This window comes from Sparus aurata, chromosome 13 (genome assembly GCF_900880675.1).
Source record: "Sparus aurata chromosome 13, fSpaAur1.1, whole genome shotgun sequence".
NCBI lineage: Eukaryota > Metazoa > Chordata > Actinopteri > Spariformes > Sparidae > Sparus > Sparus aurata.
The window spans coordinates 2,776,767-2,796,090 of record NC_044199.1 but is presented as its reverse complement, the minus strand read 5'-3'; the positions used below and the strand labels follow the sequence as shown (position 1 = coordinate 2,796,090).

Here is a 19,324-nt window from a genome sequence, read left to right as displayed (position 1 = left end):
GTTTGTGGGGCGGCTGTAGCTCAGGAGGTAGAGCAGATAATTGGAAGGTTGCTGGTTCGAAACTGCGGCACCTGATGCAGTTGGCCGCTTGCATGATAGCCTCTGTCCTCAGCGTACGACGGGTGTTAGACTGGGAAACTCACTCTCGAAAGGCAAGTCGGTTAAAAATTCCTACTTAGTGAAGTCATCATATTTCTTGTGTGTAGTCAAATGAATGCAGTAGAGTAAAACTGCAGTATTTACTCCTGTATTGCGGTGGAAGTATAAAATAGCCTGACGTGGAAATACTCCAGTAAAGTGCCTCCAGTTTAACCACCGCTGGCAGTTACACGATGAAAACACTGATTAAAAACATACTCAGGCTTCAAGACATTAAATCCCCTCAAACGTGACTAATGTAATAAAATAAATGTACAAATTGGTCACCAGGAGCCTCAGTGTGAGTCTCTGAGGAGTCACAGCATGGGAACGTGTGGAGCTGAATGGACTGGCACTAGGACCCGGCGGAGCTCCGGATGATGAACCAGCCCGCCGAGCGCAGCTATAAAGTGTAGCGGGGCTGTGAGTCACTGTGGCCGGACGGAGGCTGACGGAGCTCCGCGGTGTCTGTGGAGAACACGGCGCACATGTTAGTAACTGAAACAAGACGAGGATTATAAAACATATCAAACATCATGGAGTCTAAACGGCAGAGTGGTGAGTAACTGTCGGTCTTTTACGGAGAAGCGCTCGTGTTTGTGTTGTTTATCCGCGCCGAAGAAGTACAGTAAGTTTACAGTAGTGACTTTAACAAGACGCGGTGATGAACTGGAGGCTTAAATGTTCATTTAGCAGATTAACGGAGGTGTTTCACCTTCACAAACAGGATGAATTACTAAAATATCATTCAGCAGCAGCTCTCTTGTTACTGCCGTCTCACCAGGACGCGACACTAGAGACAGTTTTACATTTTAAACAACAAAAACAACGTGATAAGGTTTTATTTCACCACATTTGTCACTAACACACATAAACAGAGCAGAGCATCAGTTTGTGTGGCTCGCGCCGCGGAGTAACGGTCGTGTGGTGATGTCATACACCTTGACGGCGGTTGGTGCGCTGTCTGTGATTGGAGGAGGGATCCTCGCGCAGGTACAGTGATGCAACACGACACCAACGGAGAAAGTGCCCCGCTGGAAGCAGCCGACGGCGGCCGGCTCAATGGCGGCTCTGTTCCCGCAGCCTGCAGGCGACAGGGCCGCAGACAGGAAGCTGCTCGCTGGGACTCCAGGTGATGAAGCGGTGGCCTCCACTGGAGATCTGGCAATCGAGTTAACAGGAACAATGAGCATTGTGGATGGAAGTCAGTCAGAGGAAGAGCTTTCATTCATGCTCCTTAAAAAAAAGCCCGTGCGTCCTGTAGGTTAATGTCCAACAGGCCTTTTGTTAAAGGTTCAGTTCACCCAAAAGTTAAAATTCAGTCATTATTTACATAGTCCCCCCAGGAATCTGCAGAGAAAAAGTTTAAATTCTGCAATTTTGATTCTGCGGAGAGCAATTCTTGATTCTGCGGCTTGAAAGTTAAAATTCTGCAGACATTAAAAAAACATACTTTTTTTAATGTAATAATGAATTGAATATTCTCTTATGAAATTAATTGAAATACCAGAACACTGTAAAACATTGTGGAGCCCACTATTACTGGTTTTAAAATAATCAACATCAACATTTTCTTTGTCCCTGTTGGGCAGATTTATTTGCAACATAAAAAGTGCAAAACTTTTCACCAAACTATGGGTGAAGGTTTAGGAACAGAAAGTGTCTACTGCATACTGCAGATAGTAAATGTAAACATTCAGTTACAGCAATGAAATGCTGACATAAAATGTGCAATCAAGTCGGCCGGGATGAAAACTACATGCAAAATGTGATATTCCGCGGAAGGTCTTTGAATCCGCGGACGGCCGAGAAATCTGTCTGAGAATCTGAGAAATCTGCGGAATTGCGGATTCCTGGAGGGACTATCAACAAGGGATGCATGATATGGATGTTTCTCAGCCGATACGATCAGATACGATAACTGATAATTACCTGACTCTCATGGACGATACCGATAAAATAACTGATGATGGAAAAACCCTTTTCCACATTATAGAAATAGATTGCTAACCTGTAGTATGTGCACACCTGAGTGTAGAATGACTCAGATGTAGTGAGCCAAGATGGTTTATTTGATATTTCATAGCTGTGATAAGTCTTTGTCCCTCGTGTTGTGTTCTTCTTGTGGCCCGTGTCTACTTTGCGTGGCTGAACACAGGTGCTGCTGTTCAGCGTTATGAGCTCGACAACAGCGTGTTGTGTAAAGGTGAACTTTTACTTTGAGGGCATGCTATTAGATTATACAAAAATGATGTCAGCTGCCTTGAATAGAAGGAGAACATTTAGATAAAAGGAACAACTCATCCTAAATTTAGAAACAACGTTCAGTTAAAACTACTGATGCAGCCCCGGATCAGCCTTCAGCTATTATAATTAACATTATTGGATCAGTTTTTACAATTTACATGTGGAGATAATGATACTATAGTATAAACATATTTTTTTTACATTGTTATTATTTACAGCCGTGATCTTTAATATGATTCCACGAGAAAAAAAGCCTGTTAAACACTTGGACAAGTAAAACCAAAGTGTTTTGTGGCCTGAGACTGGAGAAGAAACCATAATTGATAACAACGTTCTGGGCCAATAGAGCAACTGCTGCAATAAATGGGAGGCGTTGGTGGAAAGTAGAGTTGTATAAAGGGCTTTCAAGTTCATACAAATTTCAGTGAAATTTGAATAATGGATTTCTCCTTTCTTACTGACACATCGGTTCTCTGTTTAACAACTGTCCCTGACCTCGACCGAGCCTCTCTTACATTTCCTTTTCCCTTTTCCTCCTCGTTTACGCGGTGATCCTCCACCCAGCCCCCGCTCTCCACCCTCCATGAGTCATGAAGCTCCACAACTCTTTATTGAACTAACTTTAAGTGATTTGGAAAGAAATTACTACGCCTGGGGCCGCCCTTTCACACAGTTTGGATATCTCAGTAATCTGCGACAGAAATATCCACAGCCACAGGTCTGTGCATGTAAACCAAGAGGAAGGTGGAAACTAATCTGATGTTGTGATAACTGTTTTCTGCCAAACAGGAAAAACAACATATTATGTCCAGCTGATGATTGTATCATCATCATCATCAGCAACATATCACTCCTGAGAGACACCATCACAAAAAGCAACCATATATATATATATGTATCTATATATATATAGATACATATATATATATATATATATATATATATATATATATATATATATACCATTTTCTTGTTCGTACAGTAAATATGACGATACCAGCAGCAACCAGCTAACTTAGCTAACCAGGAGAAATACAGTTTATCAGGCTCACCGTGTCCCTTTGTTTCCAGTCTTTAGCTTATACTAAGCTAAGCTAAGCTAAGCTAACTAGCTTCTGTGTGCCAGCCTCATATTTACAGTACAGACTCAGGGGTGGTATCGATCTTTTCATCTAACTCTTGGGGAAAAAAGCAAATACGCACACATTCCTGGCGTCTCTAACCTTTAAACTGTTAATGTTTGAAAGTACACTTTCACTTGACATTGAGCCACATGATTTCTGTTCTCCAGTCTTATGCTAAGCTACGTTAGCCAGCTGTTTGCTGTAGCTGCATATTTACATAGCATACAGACATGAGAGTGGTTGGCCGATTGATTTCCTCATTCAACTCTCAAACTTTTACTTGAGCGGGAAGAAATAGATTTTTCTCGCACATCAACTTTTTCCTTGTTGAGCTAACTATCGTAGTCATGTGGCGTCCCGTGGTGGCCATATTGGTTGAATGGCTCTTAACGCGGTGCAGTCTGAGTTTTAGATTAAACCCATGCTGTGCTACACTGTCTGCAGCCAGTGTCATGCTGCTGTTTCCTGTGTCTCCTCACCATTTACTATCTGAGGAAATTGATAAGATACTAAAAGAATGTGAGAAAGAGAGAATTTTCCCCCAGCTGTTTCTTTTAAAAGATCTTGCCAGTGTCTGGAGGGGACTTTTTAAAGTGTCTGACTGAATGGTAACCCCGGGCAAGCAGTGACACCATCGCCTGTTGTCACGAAAATAAAAAATTACGGGATGCTGGATCTGTGAAGTAGACTTTTGTCTCAGTGGGGGCAGCCAAGACTTGAACTCTGACCTGCGTCTGAAGAGGACGGGTGTCTGGAGAAGGGATGGAGGGAGGCAGACGAGGGAGAGGAGTTAAAAGGATCAGAGAGAGGAGGAGGAGGAGGAGGAGGAGGAGGAGGGAGAGACTGAAAGGAGTGGAAGGGAGAATGTGAGGATCTGGAGGGACCTCAGCCTCTGGGAGTGTGGGGGAGGCAGGAAGAAGAGTGCAACATCGCAGCTTCACGCACTTGAAGGCTTGAAATTCAACATACAGAACATATAAATCATGGAAATAACAAGCGATTCATTTCAACACACTCAAAAAAAAACAAGAATGTGAGGATGATGAAGACGGGAGTGGCAGGTCAGGGTGGAGGTTGTGATTGATGGGTTGGACGTGTAATGGAGGGGAGAGAAAGCCTCAGGTTAGGAGGGGAAACGCTTCTATTCTCCTTGTGGTGAGATAAACAGCAGCAGCAGCAGCAGCAGAGTAGTAGTTGTTTTTGTTCGGAGCTGCGACCAAACACGCCCAGTCAGTTCAAATGAGAGTCGCATGGCTCAGGTCTCATGACTGACCTTCTGCTGCAGGAAGCCCGTCTGCGGAAACACACAAAAATGTATGCAACAAGCACACAAACACATTCTCCAGCAGCCTGTGAGTGTGTGTTTGCTCTGTGTGCAGGGTGATGCCTGTCTTCAGTCACACATTAATAGCGTGTGTGAATGTCCAATCTGTGCCGTGTGCGTGTCCTTGTGTGTGCTCGAGTGTGTGTGTGTGTGTGTGTGGAATGGGGAGTTACAAAGATCCCTCTGTGGGTGAGACCGACCACAAGCCTCGAGAACAGCTGATTCTCAGCCTCTGAACCCTCCAGTCCCCCCGAGAGAATGAGCGAGAGCCAGAGAGAGAAAGTGACAGAGAGCCAGAGAGAGAAACGGTCCTGACTGTTTAAAGTTAGACTTCAGGAAGCAGAAAATAGACCAAAGGCCCACTACTGGCCTCGTTTACACGGAGATCGATCTCATTAAATCTTGCGAAGTACAGTAGATGTTTAATCTGAGTAATGACCAGCTGAGAAGCTTCTTCTGATTGCTCCTTCAATAGGTGCTGAATGAAGTGAGGATCTGAGAGTTTAAGGATGTCAGTGCATGAATGAGAAACAGCAGGATGGAGAGAAAAGAGTGAGGGGAAAGTGGGGAGGGATGGAGGAGAGAGTCCAAATCATCGAGGAGCGGAGAGAAGCTTCTGTCGACAGCTTTGACAGGAAACCACAGCTGCTGGCCGAGAAATATTACACACACACACACACACACACACGCACACACAGCTGCTGGAGATATATCCTTTAACCCTGAATGGCCGAGGATCGAGACGATGCAGCTGCGTCGCACCACGCCCCTCTTCCACTCTGTGTGTGTTTGTGTGTGTTAGTTCCTGTTTTGTGTTGCTGAAATTGTGTTGTTTGCTCTGGTCTTTTGCGGAGCATTGTGCTCATCTAATTTTGGCCCTCGGCGAGACAATAGAGTATTGTCAGAATAGTTGGGGGGGAGGCGGCGGAAGAGGCTTTGGGAGAATGAGGGCTTTTCTCCGACTCTCTCCGTCCCGACTGTGTGCCAGAGGAAGAGGCTGTTTTGATCTTATTTTAACTTAACCCTTGTACCAGTTTCGTTAAGAGAGCTGCATATTTCAGAGAGTGTTTCATCCTTTAGCATCTATATTTACCTGCTGCTAGAAACTTTTCCGTGTTTAGTTTAACATCTGATGTGTCATCACACAGGGAGTGGTCAGGTTTTCTGGCTATGGCACATTAGAATATTATTTCTAGTAAAAACTGAGTGGATGAAGGCATTATTTTTATGGTCGATTACTCCATCGATTATTTTGTTGATTTACTAATTTGTGTTTTGGTCTATAAGATATCAAAACATGTTGGAAAATGACTTTGCTTTTAAAACGGCACTCATGCAGCCACTTTAGACGTGGTGTGAGCTTTTATCTTAGCGGCTACAGTGAAAATGTTCGCTTGAAACGGGGCCTAAATAACGTCTTTTCAAAGCAGTTTGGGATCTTAGTTCTCAGAGACTTGGATTAAGCCAGACGAGCTGAATGGAGCTATTTATTTACATTTTAAAACAGGTCTCCGTCTATTTCAGTTGTTTAGCAGAATGCTGCAAAGCTGTTTTGCTGTGAAGTTCCAGAAATGACTTTTTGCGTGGACTGTTCCTTTAAATGATTAACCATTGCAACTCTAAATCAAGCTACTGGTAAGAAAGAAAGAAAGAAAGAAAATGTGTCAAAACGGTCTTTCTTGGTTCACATCATTCCCACAGAAGGTTTATAAAGATCATGTTCTCATTTGACAGCACAGTCGCCTTTTTGTGTTATGGGTGAAATGACATTGTAAATTTGTTCAGTTCAATGCCAAAAATGACAAAGGTTAAATGTGTCCCCAAGATATTTCTCTTGGCAGCTTGAAAAAGGGAAAACTTAAAAAGCAGGCGGGCCGTCGTGGGGCAATAAAACTTTCCACTGAAACTCAAACTGAAATGAAATGATTTTAAGGGTCAGCAGCTGAAACTCCGAATGATCCGTTCCATCTGTTAAATGGCAGGAATGATAATTCATCATCATCATATTAATATTGGCCAGCAGCGAGTGTTTAATTATGGGTCAGTTAATTACAGATAATTTCCTTGTCACTTATGAATGAAACTCAAGTGAATGAACCACCTCAGTGCTGTTTGGTTCCCACATCCTTTTCCATCTCTGGTGGAACTACAGATTTTCTTCTTTACTTTGGCTCCAATTCCTTTAGGGAAGGAAGCTTCCTCCCCCCTCCTCCTCACCTCCTTTTCTCTCTGACTCCCCCCCTCGCCTCCCCTCCTTGTCTCTTTGTCGACAGGATGTGTGAGAGTGTGGCAAAGCTTTTGGAACAATGTCAGGGTCAACAACACATGGACACACAGGATGTCAGTGCTGAACGTGAAAACAATGATTTTTCAAAGAAAGGTCCGGACTGAAAGTACGACATGATCGAGGGGACAGATAGAAAACTCACAATACACAAAGACGTGGAGTAAAAGAAGAGTCTGACGTGTTGGATGGATGTTAAACATATCCTCCCTGTCAGCTGTTGCAACAGGCGGTATGCTGTGTGCCAAACTGACTTCACGGCCTTGCATGCGTGTGTTACATTGATATTTGATGCACAAGCATTTTAGCCATGTTAAGAGTCTGCAGTGTGAGCGTCCCTATACTGATGTGATGGTGCCAAAGAATCACCGTCACTTAATTCTACAAACCCAAGTGACACGCTCTTCTTGGTGTTTCCAGTGGTGATGGAGCGACTTGTGAACGAGCTCGGTTCACTGCTGAAGATGTTGGACCACGAGACGGTCAGTCCCGCCACCGCTGACAAGATGGCCTCCGTACGCAACATCCTGGACTCGCTGCCGCTGTCAGGTACAGAGTGAAATCTCACACAGAGCAGTGTCTGTGTTTCCTACCCTACTTTAAACTTTATTATCTGCAGAATGATGATAGTTATTCTACATTTTTCACCTCTGTTTGTTTGTTTATTTGTTCGATGTCAAATTTAGGGTGATTCAGGGTTTGTTCAAAGGTGCAACATATAAGAACTGTTAACAGTCTAACAGGGAAATCTATCTGAGAGTATTAAATGATGCACATCTATAAATTAGATTTGTAATGTTATCTGCTGGACTTTGACTGAGCGTGCTTGCGGTTTTCCGCTGCATCCGGCCGCACGTTAATTCAGCATGACACTCGCAGCAGTTCAACCGAAGCACTTCTGAGTTGAGCAATTCGTTCAAGGTCACTGCAGCAGTGTTTATTCAGGCTGGGACAGAGCATTTCTTTCTCACTCGTCCTCGTGCGATGGGGAAAACCTGCAGTCACGAGCCAGCCGCACTGCAACTGCACAAGAGAGAGGTCCAGCAGAAGTTGTAATAAAACACGCAACACAATGCCGTCCCCGTCACACAAAGTGTTTACATCCTTGTTTATCTTGGGGAGATACAGGATGTCGGAGAGGATAATAGGATTGAGGTAAGAGGATAATGAAGCGTAGAGTTAAAAACGGATGAGAGGAGGTCATAGAAAGGCGAAAAGTAAAAACATCCTGAGAGTAACTCGGCTTCACAGATGTTTGAATGGAGGCTGAACAAGTCCGTTAGCATATTACACATCAATTCAGCTGTTCACAGCCAAATATTTGGAGATTTATTTCTAAGTCTGGGAGATTTGGCAAACTTTCACACACATTTTAAGACTGAATTTATCTTTTTTTCTTCCCCTACAAAGATTCACAGGCTCCAGTCTGCACTCCCTGGCTGTCTGACTTATGTCTCCATACAGTCTTTTTGTCTAAACATGCTGAACGTTCATCACTGATACTCGCTGATCTTCCTCTGTGCGCTCTGGTGATCCTGACTCTCCTGACCTCAGCAGGGACCACAAGCCTAACCACTGACTTTGATCCTGTTTCCAACCCCTAATTTATCTTCTCCACAGTCAATGGATCAGATGTCTACATGAACAGCTGTCTCTATGGCAACGGCACCAGTTTTGTCGAGTCTCTGTTTGAGGATTTTGGTGAGTGGACCTTCAAAGCAAACCAAGTTCAAACCAGCTCGTCTCTGTGAAGGCTTATGTAGGATAAAACTGATCATTAATGTTTATTTCCAATCATCACACAGAACTGTATATTTATACGAACATTACTCCTCTGTTTTTCCACCAGACTGTGATTTGCACATGCTCAGTGCGTCTCCAGTGGAGCAGAAAGAGCAGAAAGAAGAAGAAGAGAAGACCCATCCTAACAAATCTGTAAGTCATCTGCAGTGTAGACCTGTGAGTCCATCATCTGGCTGCCTTTTCCTAAAACTTTGGTTTAACTATCACCTCAGACACCGACTGACACGCCCCCTCCTCCACTGCCAACCACCCCCCTCCCTGACGACTACTACGAAGAGGCCGTCCCTCTGGATCCTGGATCCACCCCTCAGTACTTCACCACCAACATGAACAGTTCTGTACACACAAACACATTTTTGCACACTGGTCAGTTATTTAAACGAATGGGATTATAAGATGTTCGCTTTTCCTCTCCTGCAGCTTCCAGAAACTCTGTTGAAGACGCCTACTATGAAGATGCAGACAATAACTATCCCATCACCAGGATTAACGGGCCGCCCAAAAACTCCTGTGAGTCGACGCAGTTTTTGATTGTACACAGAATGCATGAATAAAAAGAAGAAGACATTTTTATAACTTAATCATTCGTGTTGTTTTCTGTGCTCAGACAATGACTCTGATGCTCTGAGCAGCTCCTACGAGTCCTACGAAGAGGAAGACGACGAGGCCAAAGGGCGAGACCGACCTCAGAGATGGACGGCTGAGGAGAACCCAGACGGCCCAGTTAGAGACTGTCGCATCTGTGCCTTCCTGCTGCGAAAGAAACGCTTTGGCCAGTGGGCTAAACAGCTGGTGGTCGTCCGAGACAATAAACTGCAGGTAAATAAAGCTGCTTATCAGTGCTCTTTCAAACCAAATGGTGTGATGTGAATCTGGTGTTAGAAAAAGTACACAAACAAACAAAGAGGTGATGGATCGAACAAGAGTCAATATGGGAAAGAATTTGCAAATAGTTTTTTTGTTATGAAATGTTTTTATTTACTGTTACTGTGCAATTTTTCATTCAGTCCTCTTAAGCAAAATAATGGAAATCTAAACAGGCGACCAAACTGAAGGGTACTGGCTGTTACCCTCGGCAACCATACATGCAACTTTAGAAAACAAGGAAGTGATTATCAATCAACAGTGTCAACTATTAGAACAAAACAATGTTGTACATTGTCAGCCAGAACCCCGACAGGAAAAATAAAGAAAGAAAAATAAAGAATTGTATTCACGATTAAAGTAGAGAAGGAAGGAGGAGGTGATAGAGAAGGAGAAAACAGAGCAGAAGGAGAGTAAAGAAAGACAGTTTCAAAGGTCACCTCTTAGATCATGTTAAGATGTTGTTTGTTAGAAAATATCTCATCTTATTGATCGAAAGGTTGCACAGCAGTAAGTAAACACCACAGTGATAATTTTTTAGTCCACAGCCTCACACACAGCAGCTTTCCATCTCTTCACACTGTGCAGCACAGTTGGATTCCTGCATGAATGTACAAATGCTCCCTTTCATTTATCTTCAGGTACTTTCTCTTCTGGGATGGAAACTTCACAGCATTGCTAGAAAGTCTTTCAAAAAGTTACATTTTAGTACCAAAGTGAAATAGCATCATGTGATACATCAAAGTCTCTGTATCTCTGTATGTGTCTCTTTCACAGTGCTATAAGAGCATCAAAGAGAGCACTCCCCACACTGAGCTCCCGCTTAATCTGTGCAACGTCATCTACGTCCCGAAGGAAGGACGGAAGAAGAGACACGAGCTGCGCTTCTCGTTGCCTGGAGGCGAAGCTCTGGTGCTGGCTGTTCAGAGTAAAGAGCAGGCCCAGCGGTGGCTCAAGGTACGTATCAGAAGAGGGGAAGACACGGGGGAACATGGCTGAGGGGAGAACAACAACACAAGGTTTGTTTGTTTGTTTGTTTGGAAGTGAACATTTTCTTTTTCTGGATCCAGGTAGTGCAAGATGTTGGCAGCCAATGTAGCAACACTGAAGGACTGGATGGATCCACTTCTCCCATTATACAAAGAAAGCTGGAGCTTGACAAGGTGTGTGTGTGAGTGTGTTTTCTGTCCAGATGAAGGCTCCTCGTGCCAGTTTAACAGCTGCCTCCAACTACATCTGAGTTTCCCTGTTCTGTGTGTATTCCACTCTGAATCTATACCCTAGTTTTTTGCATTTTAATGTCGGTTGCTGACATCACCTCTTTCAGCCCACGCATGACACAACTGTTCCTTTGGCTTTGAGTGAGGTGACATTATTGTGGTTGCTGAGCTGGCCGGCCTTCAAAAACAGCTTTAAGAAGGTTTTGGCACACAGCTCCAGAGACAACAAGCTGTATGCATGGTGACATGGCAGTTACAGTCCACGTCAGCAGGATAGGTTTAAAAATACATAAAGTCAATAAACCTTATTTTTAGAAAGTTAAGTGTCATTTTTGTCCACATGAGTTTCTCAGAAGAAACAAGAATAGATATACTGTGTGTGTTATTTGTAAAAATGTTCTCTCGTCTCCTTCAGTGAGGAAAGAAAAGAGGTAAAGGTTTCTACGCTTTCCTTCAGGTGCTGCAGTGCGATCGTCAGGCGTCAGACTCAGACAGCGGACCAACAGCAGACATCCAGTCCACTGCACCAGGACCAGGACCAGGACCAGGACCAGGACCAGGACGGGAAACCAATGACACACTCAGTACGTTTACCTTCAGCTGCCTTTTTATGTAAAACCTTTTTTCTCTGGTGATGACAAATGTTAAACATGTATGAGCATGTGTGTGTGAATCATACATGGACGTAAACATTCAATATGTTTAGCTTCCATATTTTGTCATACATCAGAGTTAGCTAGTTTGCTACATTCATCGCGCTTTGACTGCCTTTTAGACTAATAAATACATAAACAAACAATCATGTAAATGGAAGCAAAATAACCATCATGAACGCATCCTCAGTCTGAAAAGTCCACCCAGCACGACTGTTACTCCGGGTTTGTGCTTCATGCTAACAGTAGCCACCCAAGGATTCTGTTATGTCCGCCGTGGCTCTGTTCGACCCAGGGGCTGTGTGGTTTACGCTAATAGCAGCAGCTACTTTTCCGGCTGCTTGCTAATAGTTTTAGTAGTACGTCCACCTATCACTGTGGAAGTCTTCGGTCCTATGCAGCGCAGAGAGTAAAGTGCAAAGGATAGAGTGCGTGCAGGCAGCGAGGATGTCAGGATGTTAAGAGACTATAACCTCCAGAATAACTTACCAGCCCTCGCTTTAATTGTGTTACTTATTTATAAAGACTTGTCTATGATTTCTCTAGACTTAGCATAGAGACATTGGGGCAGGAGGCTGAGGGTGACATTAATAATTTAGACCTCAGCCACATTCTTCTTTTGGAAATAGAAATAAAATGGAAATAAACACCTTCTGCTATGGAATTGTTCTGCTAGCCTCAGGCTAATGGTGAAATTCAGTAAATAATGGACGGGAATAACCAGCACTAAAGAAAAAGAGCATGATTTTGACATAAAAATACAAGGTTATAACACTCAGTTTTTGTTGAAATTGTGTTGAATTGCTCTTGAATTCCATCGTCGTACACTGTGAGGCTTTTCTGATAAGTTTTATCATTTCTGTCAATATTGACAGATGAAATTTTACAAACATTTAGCGCTAAAATTAACTGACAATGTGCTAATATTAGTATTATTGGTGACCCTAACTCTGACCTTAACCTAAACCTCAAACCAAGTCTTAACCCACAAGGGGTTCATAGAGAAAGTTCAGCCTAAAATGTCCTCACTTACAAACACACACACACACACACACACACACACACACACACACACACAGACCCTTTTAACCGTTGGATCAAAAGCACGCACTCTATTTTTGTTTATCCATCCGCAAAATCAGGAAGGATAAAGCCCGGGATCCCTGATGTCGGGTCAGAATATGGGTCAAACACGGTTGTGTTGTCACAACTCATTTACTGAGCTCGCAGCTCTGAACCTAAAGAGACATGAGAGAGAGGGAGAGACGGGAAATGAGGCGCGGACAGATATGACATCCTTCCTGTCCTCTTCCTGTGATTGTCTCCCACTGACATCATAGGAAGTAGGCTGGACGAAGTCCTGCAGCACCTGGTACATGCAGCATGAACGAGTGAACAGGGAAAGGTTGAATAAATACAAGACTTCACTGAAATGACTTTAACATCCAGTCCTGACATTGTAGTGATCCGTCACTAGAAACGTTTTATTCTCCTCCACTTCTCATAATATGTTCAAACACAGCAACGCAGCAGTGACGATGCAGAATCATCTCTTCTCAGTGTTTCACTCACAGAAACTTTACATCTAGTCCTCCACATCGTCTGAACAGGGTGCGTTTGATTTCAGACAGGGGGAAGCGCGGCGCGTTCTCAGAGCTGACGGGATCGATGAGCCGCGCAGCAGGAAAGAAGATCAACCGGATCATCACGTTCTCCAAACGGAAACCTCCTTTACCTGGAGAGCCTGCCTCGTCTTCTGGTCACCATGACAACCCACGCAGTGGTGAGGACACAGATTGGTCAAGAAGCTGTTTGACTGATTTTTTTGGCTGGTTGGTTAGTTAGTGGAGTTTTAAATGAATGTTCAAAAGTGAGGGAGAAGTTTGGTTTGAAAACTTATGACCATGATTATCACGTTTTATGATTCAGACTTGTGTTATGTTGGAAAAAAGTAAGGATGCACATATTGGAAATGTGAATGTGACGATATATTCCACCTCATTCAGAATATCAAGTCTCTCCTGTAGAGGAATGAACATATTATTGTGCCAACTCCTATCATGATAGTCCCCAGACAGAGGCAGACTGACTGAAAAACAACACAATTAGAAGCGAGCATGCAAAGTTAATATCATACAAACAAAACAAATTATTAAAACCACACAAAAGTAACAATAAACAGGTTTTCTTACTATTTCAACTTAATTTTGAGTTCCCAAATGTACTGTTCTGTATTGTATTGATGGAGTGATGATGCGTACTGTTCAGGATTTTAATACATCACTTGATCTGACAATGAGCACATTCTCAGGGTCAGAGCCATCAGATATATTTGTTATAAAGTGCAGGAAAATATTCCTTGTAACTTTTAACTAACTCCTGGATACTAACAGCAAAGTGAATACACAGACTAAAGGGTTGACTTGACTATAATCTGACTCCAGTCATGTGAAGACTCCATGTATTACCATCCTTCCATCACTTTCTCATCCCTCCTCCGTCTCCCAGGCTACCTCAGCGTGTGTCTGAGCGGCTCGTGGAAGGAGCGCTGGTGCGTGGTTCGAGGTGGAAGCCTGTACCTGCAGAAGGACCCTGGAGACCAGCGGCCGCCGGTCATTGTGGTGCCACTGAAAGGTGCAGAGGTGGTGACGGGCGGCCTCGGCCCCAAGCATCCCTTCTCCTTCTGCATCCTGCAGTCAGGCAGCGAACTCGCTTCTCTAGAGGTACGATACTGTCATCATGTCTGCAGCTCGGTTGGTTCTGCTGAGTGATTTCAGATGTATGGAAAGAGATGAGACAGAAAGTTAACGTGCACGGGGATGACACACCTACATTTTTATGGAAACCAAGTAACGTGTGTGTGTGTGTGTGTGTGTGTGTGTGTGTGTGTGCGTGTGTGTGTGTGTGTTTCCATGCACATCAGGCCAGCTGCTCGGAGGATCTGGGCCGCTGGCTGGGTGTGCTGTTTGCAGAGACCGGCAGCACCACTCTCCCTGAAGAGCTCCACTATGACTACATCGACGTGGACACGCTCACTGACATACGGCACGCAGCCAGAAACTCCTTCCTGTGAGTCACTTCCTGCGGAATATGTTTGTGTGTTTCTGCGTGTGTTCATCAGGACTTCTCTGTCTGTTATCGCGGCGTTTATCCTGAAATGCATCTGTCTCTGCCTCTCTTGTTTTTTCCTCTCAGATGGGCCACCACCACTGCAGCTTCCTCCAGCAGCGCCTCAACAGACTCCAGGACGTATGACGATGTCTACGAGAGCGTGGTGAGGAAACATAATGTGAACCACCGATAAAATACTACATTAAACTTGGAGAAGCTTTGAGCTTTCCGAGTCCTAATCTGCCTCACAGCACTGATCCTCTTCTTCCTGTCTTGTTCCGTTGTAGATTTATCTAAAACGCCTTGAGTTTTGATGTAGCTTCTGCCTTTTTTTTATCCTGCTAGAAGACATGTTTGAATTTTTGGATGGATGTTCAGGATTAAACATCAGCTTAATGATTAAATTACACATAAATCTCCCTTTAAGACTTAAAATGAGCCCTGGGAAGGTTGTAAAGCTTGTTGTTTCTGTCCAGGAGGGGGATGTTGACAGCAGAGCTGGACAGGTGAGACGTCACGCCTCCTTCTCCAGCAGAGACTCTGAAAAAACTGAGCAGCAGGCCGCCGTCAAGAGACACGCCTCCAGTGAGTCATGTTACAACTATATGTCAGAAAATATGGCCGCAGCTCTCTTTCTAACCTGAAAACACATCTGACTAATTAGCTACCTCAGTGACTGACATTAGCCGTGTTTTGACCCAAAGTACCCAGAACTTTTAGCTCCAGGAAATAGTTCAATGGGTTCCTTCAGGCAGCTGTTGTCTGCGTTACCACTGCAGTCTAAAGACCTGTGAAGATCAGGCAAATCAGTCAGCTGTTCACATGTTATTTTTGCATGCGTTAAGGCCAAGACTAGCATAATAAATAACAAAACAAACTGGTTTTAAAATGGTGATTATATTCTGCAAGAACTCGACGAATCAAAAATGTTCAGTGCACAAGTTCCTTCACTTTACCAGGGACTTTTTGGGGAGCAAAAGAATATCCCCCAAAACATAATTTAAACAGTGTCCCTGCGGTGGAAACACTCTGAGCTGCTCGTCTCCGGGGAAAGTTCCTGCGGTGGAAACGCGGATGTTGTCTCTCATCATAAATCTGCAGCAGTGCTGCTCTGTATGTTTATGTTCTGCCATGTATTCTGTCAGATGTAATTCAGTATGCACGGTATGGGAAGACCCGTGCAGAGGAGGATGCCCGGCGGTACCTGAAGCAGAAAGAGGAGCTGGAGAAGCAGAAGGAAGAGCTGAGAAATGAGCTGATATCCCTCCGCAGGGAGAAGAAGGAGATGAAGGAGGAGATGAAGAGCGACACAGGTCAGAGGCAGATCACACACACGGCTCTGTTTAAACTGCAGCCTCGTAGCTGTACTGACTATGAGTGTGTGTGTTTGTGTGTGTGTGCAGGTCACGGTGTGGAACAGCGGTTAGCCAAGCTGGAGACGCTGTGTAAACAGAAAGAGGAGGAGCGGGTGGAGCTGGAGCTCAGACTGACGGAGGTCAAAGAGAACCTGAAGAAGTCATTGGCTCGAGGAGCGCTGGGTCCTCCCACCGACACCAAGATCAGCATCAAGGTAGACGGAGACGCTCTCCTGTGAAAACTACAACGTATACATGTTAAAGAATCTACCTCAGTACTGTGTGTGTGTCACGTCGCTGGATTTTGACGCCAAATCTCAGTCCACTGATTTATTTCAGGGGGTTTTTGCCTTCAACTTGTTTCATCACTTTTGGATAAACACTTATTGACCTTCTTGCTGAGAGGTGACACTACTCTCATGTCTGTGTCAAACAATTATACAGAACAAGTCAGTTAAATTCAACTTAAAGTGTGTTGAACATAAAAAGCTCAGAAGAAAATGGGTTTAATTAAAAAAACAACTTTTAATGAAATAAAACTAATCATAAATAAGAAATAACAACAATGTAAGTCAAAATATTCTCACACTAGATAAAAGCCAGTCTGCATGCTAAATATGAAGCTACAGCCAGTTAGCATTAGCATAATGACTGAAGCAACTAACTCTACTTAAAACAAACTGGAAACACTCATCAACAATTTTTCTGACATTTATACAACTAAATCGATTAAAGGGTAATTTCACCAATTTGTACTTACTCCCAAGTCCTGTAAACACACTGTAAGGTGTAAAAAGAGTGGAATTACCCTTTAATTAATTAGTTGTTGGTCTATAAAATGTCACAAAATGGTGAAAAAATGTTAATCAGTGTCTCCCAAAGTCAACAGATGACACCATCAGATGTCTTGTTCTGTCCACAACCCAGTTTACTGTCATAGTTTACGGTTTGTGTTTAATGTGTGTGTGTGTGTGTGTGTGTGTGTGTGTGCATGCGTGTGCGTGTGTGTGTGTGTGTGTGTGTAGGCACAGGGCAGTAAGGTTGAAAAAGTTTACAACGAGTCTTTGCCAGTGAACTCGGCATCAGAGCTCCGAAAACGCCCTCCGTCTCTTTACGCCTCGTCCAAGGGGAACGTCATGCAGAAAGCGAAGGTACAGCGTGTCCTCTTTGATTCAGATGAAATATTTCAGATCACATGATTGTTGTAGTTGTTGAAAGAGAGAGAGAGAGAGTGAGATGTGGATGGATAAAAATGTTTTCCTCACTTCCTGCTGTGGTTTTCAGGAGTGGGAGTCGAAGAAGGCGACCTAGATGGAACACGAGCGGATCGACGGCTGGATTCACAGAGAGAAAAACCTGAGCTGTGACAGGAGGATGTGTGAACGAAGCAGATGGAGAGAAAGATAACTGGCACTTAGTGGAAGAAGAAGAAGGAGACGAAGATTACGAGAAGAGGACAGACTCTGACACAATCTCTCCTCGTCTTACCTGATAAGAAAAAAGAGGAATGTTTGCAAGTACAGGCGGCGCGTCGCTGCGTCCGCCGCTGTAAATACGACTGACTGATGCACCAGTACAGTATTAACGTGGATCACTATGGACATGAATTATAAATGTTTGTGTGAGTTTGCATGTGTGTTTACATTTGCACAGGGCTGCAGAAAGTGAAAATGTGATTCATTCATAGAAATGTAAAGCAAAGGGAGAGTGTGGTTCATAAACACTGTGAGTTCAGAGTTCCAGGCAGGACGTCCTACCTACACCCACTGACTTTATCCCTTTTATACTAATGTAAAATTATGAAAACATTATTAATATTACCTTAAATTATCTTTATTAGTGAGAGAAGTATCCCACGTCTCATGGAAAGCATATTGAGTATGACACTGTTCAAACCAATGAGTAAATCTTTATTAATGCAATGTGAAACTTTTGGTTTTTAACCATTATACGTGTATTTTTTTTCATATTTGCCTTTTTGCACTTTATCTTGTTGTATTTTGTAATTACACAAATGTCTTGGAAATTAGCTTTAGCATCCCACTTAGCAGAGTCATTGGAGGATAAATGCCTGTGTCTGCTCTCGTCACAGAGATATGAACAAACACACACGTTGGAGTAAAAGACGACTTTAGCAAGAAACTTTGTCTTCGTGGCCGTTTGATTTCTTTCTTGGTTAAATGTTTATTAGATTCTCTTCACTGCAGCATCTTTTACTTCCAGGCTGGTTCTTCCTCCGAGGAGAAGCAGAAGAATCACAACTCTGAACTACAAGCGCCATCTAGTGGTTAAAGCACCAAACAAGAAGTCAACATGCAGCTGATCAGGCATGAATGTCACTCACCCTTTCGGCAAAATTCGTCGTTTTGAAACCAAAATAGTCATCTAGATCTGATGAGGAATGTTTTTTTGGTGGGGGTATGGACGGGACATGGAGGTACACCAGAGAACATCAGTGAACTGCGAACATGTGAGGACCTGAAGGGAGCCTTGAATTCGATAAAAAACAACTTCCAGATGGTCAAGTAAATCTAGAAGGGATGGCACACAAACATGTGCTCCTAAGCACCGGGGAAATGAAGGTGTGTAGCAGTGCTTCGGGTTTCAAGGAGTTCCAGAACAAACATAGTTTCCTCACTCCAATGATGTGGAGCAGCCAAGAAATCACAACAGGGCCTGAACAGACCGGAGGTTCTGGCTGGCAGTCTACGAGGGTGATGTCAGTGATTCAGGGACTGAGGGCCACCGGTGCCATCCCAGCCTCTTCACAAAAAGGGCGTCGTCACACCCTGATTGGCTGGGAGGGGAACACCCGAGCTGCTTCCACTCCCCAATCAGGAGTCAGTCTCCACCACCTGCACACAGGTGATCTAAATCCACCCTAATCAGGCCGCGTTTACACCAAGGGAAGATGCAGATATTTCCCTGCGGTTTGACCTCTCAGTTACACGAAAACCCAGTTTTTATGACAGAAAAACTAGCGGCCAAGGTGGAGATTTCTGATAACGCCGGTTATGTGTTGCCGTGTCAACTGGGAGAAACGGGGTTTTAGGTTCTGAAACGTCACATTATGCAGCAGAAAAAGCTTAACGTCATGTGAGCGCCCTATGTTTACAGTTTGTTAGAAAGAAACAGGAAGTCGCTCGTGTTATTCGTTGTTGTCGATTCTGAGGATTCTGATTGGCTTGCATGGTTTTATAG

General features: G+C 43.8%; 1 protein-coding gene across 1 annotated transcript; it reads left to right on the top strand.

The window, feature by feature from the left end:
* The first annotated feature begins 537 nt into the window (after window positions 1-537).
* Window positions 538-18,265, top strand: afap1l1b (actin filament associated protein 1-like 1b). The gene is made up of 19 exons (XM_030438961.1): window positions 538-696; window positions 7,538-7,666; window positions 8,738-8,818; window positions 8,967-9,052; window positions 9,133-9,253; window positions 9,341-9,430; window positions 9,528-9,739; window positions 10,562-10,741; window positions 10,855-10,947; window positions 11,462-11,588; window positions 13,285-13,440; window positions 14,166-14,380; window positions 14,581-14,726; window positions 14,853-14,931; window positions 15,245-15,353; window positions 15,914-16,081; window positions 16,172-16,338; window positions 17,149-17,274; window positions 17,408-18,265. The coding sequence occupies exons 1-19, from the start codon at window positions 675-677 to the stop codon at window positions 17,432-17,434; spliced, it is 2,334 nt and encodes a 777-aa protein (XP_030294821.1). The 5' UTR covers window positions 538-674; the 3' UTR covers window positions 17,435-18,265.
* The last annotated feature ends 1,059 nt before the right edge of the window (window positions 18,266-19,324 follow it).